This window comes from Strix aluco, chromosome 4 (assembly GCF_031877795.1).
Source record: "Strix aluco isolate bStrAlu1 chromosome 4, bStrAlu1.hap1, whole genome shotgun sequence".
Lineage (NCBI taxonomy): Eukaryota > Metazoa > Chordata > Aves > Strigiformes > Strigidae > Strix > Strix aluco.
This window is the reverse complement of record NC_133934.1, coordinates 87,471,843-87,480,513: the sequence shown is the minus strand read 5'-3', so window position 1 is coordinate 87,480,513 and position 8,671 is coordinate 87,471,843. Positions and strand designations below refer to the sequence as shown.

The window sequence follows — 8,671 nt, the reverse complement described above, 5'->3', positions numbered from 1 at the left end:
CATCACTACCTGGGGAGATCATTCTATATGCTGGCATTATAGCCTAATGCTCAGCATATTTTTGTGTTCTCACAAAGCATCAGATTGTCCACATCTTTTGGCTCAAATAGTAAAAAATACAGGCTATTATGTAGGCACAAAGCTATCTAAACCATAGAGAAAGGCTCACCTCTCCTATTCCATCACAAGAAATCTCCACCTATCAAAATAGTCATGAGATCTTACAGCACTACAGAACTGCTACAACCGCTTGCACTGGGGTTTCAAAGTGAGGAAAATAAAACCATGACTCTTTCAGTCCACCTGCGCAGCCTCCTACTACACAAGATAAGGAAGAATACGTTCTTTGCTCTTTTGGCATCACAGACTTTAGCAGTTAACTGAAAATAATCTATTTGGGTAGTAACAGTAACCCGACAGGTTGATTTACAGTTTTAGGATACACTTCCCACCCTTACGTGCCTCTCATCTAAATACACAATTAGCAGAGCAAAATTAGTATAAGAGATGCAACCAAAGTTAGGTAGTAAATAACAGCTGAAGTAGTTTTACTATTACGAAGTTTTCAAGAATTAGGAGGAAGCTTTAAAAATTGCCTTCAGAGCATTTACAGAACATTAGAGTCAAATGCTCCTGTACTATATGGTACCCATAATAATTATATATTAAAATATTAATAGAAATCATTCATAATGGTAATTTAGTAAGTAGCATATACAGCAGTGTAAACTATCAGTGAAAAGACAGAAAGGGGGAAGAGGAGAAAGTATACCATGATTATATTATGCAAACACAAATCATAGTGAATTATCTAGGGTCAAAACAGTATAATGAGGCATAATAGTACAAAATCAGGAAAAGCAGAAAGTCACAATGAAAATCAGGAAAATACAGTTTATTGCTGGAATAGTTGGGATTTATTTATTTTTTTAGCAATATAGAGAAAGAGTCACTACCTGACTTGAAAGCTAGTCCAGACAATATACTGGAAAAGAGATTACTAGAAAGAAGCCACCTTTCTACAGGTAATGATTAGACCCAACATACCAAAACACTTGCTTAGATTGGTCTGCTTGTCAATGAAAACCTTGGCAGAGACGACATTTCCAAATGGCATGAACATCTGCAGCAGATCCTGATCCCCAAACTCCTGGGGGAGATGGTAGATAAACAGATTGGCTCCCTCTGGACCTTCAAACAACAAGTACAAATATAAACTCAGAAAGAGCATAGATAACATAGGCCCATTTCACAAAAGAAAAAAAAAAAAGGTGAAAAAGCCATTCAAGCCAAATTTTCTAGATAAAACAATGAAACTGCTGTTTGCACTTCTGCAGAGTACTTGATTCCAGAATAAATCAGCATGACCCTTTTTTGGGATTGATCATTCAAATAATTCTAGCTCTTTCTCACCATTTTTGCTTGTAATTTCCACATTGTGCCAAAACTGGATCACAGATCTTTGCTGTAATGAAAGCTGAACAGTAAGTTTGAACCCCAGATGCCGACTACAACAAAAATGGCTACGCAAAGCTTGCAGCCCAAAGAAATGAAGTAAATCTCAATGCAAAATACAAGTAATCTCATTACTTCTAATCTGACAGATTCTTTCCTAATCATCATCCTACATACTGCTGAAAACTTACTCCTGCTTTCTCCATTACTTTACACTACATGTTAAATTGATTCTGAATCTGAAGAGTGAAGAGATTGTCATTAAATGTATGTGGGAAGAGGTGTAGGACCAAGAAAACAAAATTAAAAAACCACAACCGATTCTCTGACAGTGGGATGTATCAGGCTGCAGACTCATACTCTCCTATCCTCCAAGAAAATGGAGGAGTACGATTACTAAGCACTTAAGACTAGACAAATCCTGGGAGAAACCTCTTGTACAAAACCTACTCTGGACAGCCCTTAACAAAGAGACCTCACAGGTTTTCCTTCTTTATCTTCAGTAACTCCAGGATTCTAAAAAATGCCACCAGTTAAGAGCTCTGCAGATAAGGCAGCTGCAAGGGCTGAGCTTGCCCTTTGGAAACCCCTCTCAAATTGTTTCTACAACTTTCTGCCTACCTTCTTTCTGACTTCCCGCTGCACCGATACTCTGTTGTGTTAGGAGACTCTGGTTATAGAGTGTGGGCAAAGCAGCAGCAGCATATTGTTGGATTCCAGAATAAGCCTGCGTGAGGGCTTCCATTGTGCTACCTGTCCCATTTGAGAGACCACCACTGCCAAGTCCTCCATTTAAGGCTGCCATTCCTGGAAAAGAAAGAGGAAATAAAAGTGACTGAGTATTTCCACTGAGCCAGATCAATTACCTTTCAAATACTCTGCACTATTACAAAAAGCAAGGAGCAGAAAAAAAACCCCATAGAACTAGCACAGTCTGAGGAATGATAATCAGCCATTCCCCCAACCCACCACAACAGGCAGCTCACCTGCTAAAGAGCTAACGTTGAGGCCTGCTGTAGCCCCTGCCAGAGTCTGCAATGCTCCAAGAGAAGCCATTGGATTAACAGAGGAGCTGCTACTGGAGCTAGGTGAGGAACCTGCTATTAAAATAAGATAATTAGACTTCAAGCAATTATTTTTTGGTCTCGATAATTCAACTTCTTCATTAAGTCATTTCTGTAGAAAAAGGCTAGTGAGGAACAGATCAAGGCAACACAGCACACTATGTCAAAAAAAAAAAAAATCCCAAACCCACACGACTTGATTGATCATACTGTTTATATCTTCTAATCCCTTCCAACATTTTTGAAAAACTTGTTTCACCAGAATTTAGCAATAATAGTTTCATTAAGTGTAAGACACCAAAGATTCAGACAATATACAAATGTTAGCTAAACTCTGTACCTCCACATAAGGCGACCAGCAGCAATGCCCATTCCCTGCTGACTAGTAAGAATCACTTGCTATATATTAACATCTATCCTTGAAACATCACACAAGGTGAAAAAGACCTGAAACACAGATACTAAGGACATAAAGAAAGCTCCCGTCGAACTGCACATATGGTTTCCCCATACTGCCAGAACAGGAACAGCAGATGCCCAGATTATTCTGACACATGAAATAATTTTCCATTAAAAATCCCACTGCAGCCGCTGGGGCTAAGGCCAAGAAATGTCTTGGAATGTACATCCAAAATACTGTGCCACTAACATCTTTAAACATGTTTACTCAGTAAGAGAATTCTACAGATACAGTAACTAGCAGACTAACAGCTTACATGGCCTGCCAAATTCTACAACAGGTAGTTAGTTCTACAGAAACAGACATCAAAACCACAAGAAAAAAGTTTGCAAGCTGCTATATCAAAAGAAACAGAAGTTCAAATTAAGGTCATCTACAAAGATTATGGACATGATAAAATAAGAAAAGAATAGCATTTTTATGAATATATAGCAGTTGTATTCCTAACAGGTTTGAGGGCTACTTTGAAGAAGGTAAATAAGAAGAGCTAATTGCTATTAACCCAAGCAAGGGTTTAAATTTACTGCACAAGGTGCACTGGAAAATATTTATGGCTTCTACAAATTAAAAGATACTGAAGACTGGTGCTGTAGAGGTATCTTGTAGTCTGCTTTCTTATCTGTCTGACCAAGTGGGTAACAGAAGAACTGAAATTCAGGCATCTTCGGTTTCCTTCATGTTTCTATGGGTCTCAGTTAATGCGGTGTACATCCATAAAAACTTTTAAAAGAATTTTTAGCATCTTTCAAGCATATTCACACACATCACATTCACCACTTGATATATGTGGCATAAAGTCTCTGATGAAGTGGAATATGGTAACTATTTAAATGGAATACAGCAAACTTGCCTAACAAGTCCCAGCAAAAGCTGTACCTAACAAAAGTAGCTGTACCTCACATAAGCTGCATGAGAACCCAGGGAGTTGCATTTCATATCACTGTTTAGTTTTCGTACAGAGGTAATGACAAACTCTCTAAATGAGTCAGAAATTGAAAGACAATATCCCAAAGTATACTTTAAGATGCTTACTCTGAAGAAAAGGAGACACTTCCTGTCTTACTATCAGTAGCATATTAAATGTTGGAAAAATACAGAGAACAAGTTACAGTGTAACCCTCAAGTTGGTATAAAAAATAGCACAGCTGGCTGAATAAAAGCCAGTGTTCAGAAATTATACAGCTGCCTCAATTTTAGAATATCACTTGTTTCTGCAACACTTCGTTGCTAGTCTGCATAACTCAAAAAGACAGTACATTTGACAGATGAGAACACAATTGAAAAAAAAAACAACCCACAATAAAATAGTAGTATTATGGGAAAAAAGAATGAAGCCAAAGCTAGAGAGCAAAATAAAAGAGAGAATGGATGCTTTCCCTACGTTAAAAAGGTTGTGATTTTAAATAAATTCATTTAAACCACTACAAAAAGCTGACCACCCAGTTATTTTAGTTTAGCTGACTTTATCAGAAATCTCTTTAACCAAAACAAGAAATGCTTTAGTACTGAAAACGCCAAGAAAATTTAACACTCTTTATTTTCTGTATCATATGTATATAGGAATTGCTGTACTGAGTCAGCACCCCATTTCTGATGATGACTAAAGGCAGATAAATAACAGTAGAGCAGAAATACAGGGCAATTACAAAGGAATACTTCCTAGGTATAGTCTATATACCAGTGCAGTAATTTGTGAATGGAGGGTTTTTTCATCCAAGGGCAATGTCTTTCTATTAAAGTTAAGATTTTCATTCATTAATTTCAGTGCATTTTGAACACCAAATTGTTTGACTCTACTATGTTCTAAGGCATGAGTTCTACAATTTAATCATGCACTAAGCAAAGAAATAGCTCTCTTATTTTTGAACTGTCAGCTGACAACTTCACCTTGATATCCCGTAATTCTTGTCTTGAAATATCTAATGACTAGTCTTTCCCTATTTGTCTTCATCACAACACTGATGTATTTGTAGGCTTCAATCATCTTCCTCACATGTCAGTCTTCTATTTTTCAGGTTCCCTCATTGCTCCTAATAGGGAAGGAGTTCCACAGCTCTAGTCATCCTTTCTGCTGTTCTGGTTTGTGTATTATTTTAGAGCAGAAAACAGCACACAGTAATGGGGATGGAATACATATACATGTTCTTTACCTCATCCATAATTCTTAACATTGTTTCTGTGCAGTTTTTGGTGGGTTGTTTGGTTTTTTTGGCTTGCTACTGAGGTTGTGTTTTCTTAGAGCTATCTACTGAGTTATATCTAGTCACTCTAAGAGAACTAGCTGAAAATACTTGAAAAGGTTTTCAGAAAGTTTGAGTATGTAAACAATAGCTAGGAAAGATAACAAAACTTGGACAAGGACATCCAATTTAGCCATACAGCATCCAAGCAATGAGCTAAGGAGCATTAAAACTCAGGCAATAAATCTGACTGAACCGTACCAGAATTAGTTCCAGTAAAGCAGAAGGACTATGACGTCTCTGAAAACAATTTTGCTGGAGACACGCTAAGTCCAGCAAAGTCATCTAGTCTTTGCTGGACCTTTGATGGTTGCCTTTGAAAGAAGAAATAGAAATATACATCAGCTTTTGCAACCATTCTATTTTGCTCTGGAGCAGACAATTCTTACTGATGTCCAAGTCGAAAAGATGGCAGACAAGACACTCCAATCCTGCAATACTTCTATAATGTTTTCTTGAATGCCCCTTTCACAAGCTAGCAGTTTAAATGCATTTATCTGAGGACGCAGTCTCTGTAACATGGATTACCTACAGGTGGATGCAGCAGCAGTCTGTTCAGTTCCAAAGAGTAGCTGTTTCATTGCAAGGTTGAAAGTTTTGCTCCATCCTATTCTACATCAAAATACACAATACTGCTTGGAAATATCTAAACAAAATCACCTGAAATGAGTAGGAAGACAGCACAACAATACTTAACACCTCTGAGTGCAGCCATTCTGACACGCAACCTATCCATAGTCCACAGACTCTGCACTGTGTGGTCTTCTAAGTTCTCCAAACACAAAAGGTATCAGTGCAGATGAAAGAAAAATCAAAAGGGTAACTATGCATAATGATTGTCTGGATTTTTCCACCAATTATGCAATTTGAGGACAACCTAGGAGAGATGTCCAAATAAGCATCAGATGAACATTTGGATGACAGATGGATAGAAGTCAAGCCAGTAGTCATCTCACCTGCAGTTAGGTTTAAGAGGTTATCACAGTAGATGTTGCCATATGTCCCACAGACAAGGCAGGCATTTACTAACACATGGTACTGAACAGCTATATACTGAGTTTTTTCATGGTCTAGGTATGGTTCAGGAAGGATGCTCTGAATGTGTGGAGTCCAAGAGCCTTCTATATGAATACATACAGTATGAATGCACACATAAATATTAATCAAGACACCTTCAAGTTTGCTTTTATAAGAGGTAACAGCTAGTTCAGAGTAAAGAGTTAAAAAGCTGTAAAATTATAGGAAGTATCATGAGACTGAATGCTGACTGTTCACAGTGAGGCTTCCCCTTCCCCCCAAGTTAAGTACAGTTGAAAAGGTGAAGCGTATTCATACCTCTAATGAAAAGCACTGAAACAGTTTCAGAGTCTGATGTCAGTGACTACATACAAACCACATATCCTCCTCAACCTTTTACTTCTTTTGAACAAAGCTAATCTCTACTCTTCAAAATTATACTTGAAATTAAGTTTAAAGAGCAATACAACAGTGCCTGCTTCATGTTACAAGCCTGTGAAGAGTGAACTGACCGATACATCTGTATAGGATATTAATTCAGATGACCCATCATGATTACCTGAATGTTGACACACAATCATTTACTGACATTACCAGCGATCAGAAAGTTGTTTGGATTCAGCACAGCAGGTACTTAAAAATCACAGAATGGTTTGGGTTGAAAGGGACCTTAAAGATCATCTAGTCCCAACCCCCCTGCCCCAGGCAGGGACACCTTCCACTAGACTAGGTTGCCCAAAGCCCCGTCCAACCTGGCCTTGAACCCTTCCAGGGAGGGGGCAGCCACAGCTTCTCTGGGCAACCTGTGCCAGTGTCTCACCACCCTCACAGTGAAGAATTTCTTCCTTGTAACTAATCTAAATCTCCCCTCTTTCAGTTTAAAACTGTTACCCCTCATTCTATCCCTACACACCCTGATCAAGAGTCCCTCCCCACCTTTCCTGTAGGCCCCCTTTAAATACTGGAAGGCCAGACTCCTCCCTACCCCCTAGCCAGCATGATCAAAAGTGGAACAGAGTCCTGAGATACGTCTCTCAAAGGAAAAGGAATCTTCAGAGTGCTGTGGAACAGCCAAAATTCACACAGAGAAAAACAATCCCCAAGAAATCACACAACACACAATCCCTTTCAGTTGAAAGGGACCTCCAGGAATCATCTAGTCTAATGGTCTGGCTCGAAGTTGGTCTAACTCCTGAGTTAGGTCAGCCTGTTCAGGGTCCTTTCCAATTGTATTCTGAGTCTCTGAAATTATGGAGATTCCAGAACCCCTCTGGCACCTAGTTCCTGAGTTTAATTACTCTCACCATTAATTTTATTTTTCTTTTTTATCCAGTCAGAATTTTCTCTGTTGCAACTTGTGTCCATTGCCCTTGAGCTTTCACTGTATGCTTCTGAGAAGAGGCCGTCTCTCTCTTTTCTAGCATGTCTGGCATTTGAACTTCACAACCAGCCAGTCCCTTTCCCCACCTCAACAAATTGGAGAACAAACTCGCTCCAGTCAGTAGACAAGAGAGTCAACAAGGAAATCTTAAGTTTTAAACGCCGGTCACAGCAAATTGTAACCTGACAATTCCAGCTCTGCTACTGCATGAGGAAATATGGGAAAAATTCTCAGATATATTCACCTTCATGCTTTATCTATGATGAAGCAGCATTAGTGGCTTATAAATGCAGCTTTTCTGTAGCTGCAACACTTTGGGGTTTTTTTAAAAATGAATAGGATGCCATAGCTGGGAGCCAAGATAAATTTTAACCTTTAAGGATTTCAGATCACAAAGTTTTTATGTAAAAAAACCCTGTCCAGTAACAGGACACTCTTTGAACTGAATTCTTTCTTGGAGATTTCTTTAAGTAGAAAACTGTGCAAAGCACCCACGGTTTAACTCCTGATCATGTGACATAAGGTTTTCTAAACAGCTTGCCTTGTAATCTCTTTATAATCTCTTAGTCCAGCTCCTTTGTCCTCCTATGCAATACGAAAAGCTACCTGTGGAAATTTAAAACACCCCCCGACCCCCTTTGGCCTCTCACAATCACAGCTGAGGATATCAGCTCTGTGGGCTGAACTTCAAAACTAGATAAGCAATTTTGCTTTTTATGAAAAACAAAAAAACCCACCCAAAACCAAACCCACGTACCATGCTGTAGATACTGAAAAACTGACACCCTGAAAATACAGAGTCTCCCTCCCCGTGTGAGGATTCAGAAATAATGGAGTAGAATACTGATCCTCATTTGCGGTAAAAACTCAGCATGTCTGATGTAAGCACAATTTAATTTATTTTTTGTTTTCTTGTTTGTTGCATTTAATGATCACATTTAACACTAAGATGGCAAAATAACACTGCTTGGTCATTCTAGCCTCTCTGGGTAAAAAAACAAAAAACCAAAAAACTCACACCAAACCAAACCACAAGAAACCCCAGAAGGACAAG

The 8,671-nt window shown here is 38.7% G+C and overlaps 1 protein-coding gene across 25 annotated transcripts in view; it reads right to left on the bottom strand.

The window, feature by feature from the left end:
• The window catches only part of CELF1 (CUGBP Elav-like family member 1), a 69,705-nt gene that overhangs the window by 17,391 nt on the left and 43,643 nt on the right, over window positions 1-8,671 (bottom strand). For 19 of the 25 annotated variants that reach the window (XR_012623239.1, XR_012623240.1, XM_074823964.1 and 16 more), the window contains 3 exons: window positions 2,442-2,555; window positions 2,077-2,262; window positions 1,048-1,191 (listed from right to left, as the gene is read on the bottom strand). Coding sequence is in view for 23 of the 25 variants with exons in the window: in XM_074823964.1 (XP_074680065.1) it covers window positions 1,048-1,191; window positions 2,077-2,262; window positions 2,442-2,555 (444 nt within the window). In the remaining 2 variants the exon portion in view is untranslated. The remainder of the gene's footprint in view (window positions 1-1,047; window positions 1,192-2,076; window positions 2,263-2,441; window positions 2,556-8,671) is intronic. The other 6 variants (XM_074823977.1, XM_074823976.1, XM_074823966.1 and 3 more) reach the window with 1 other exon arrangement.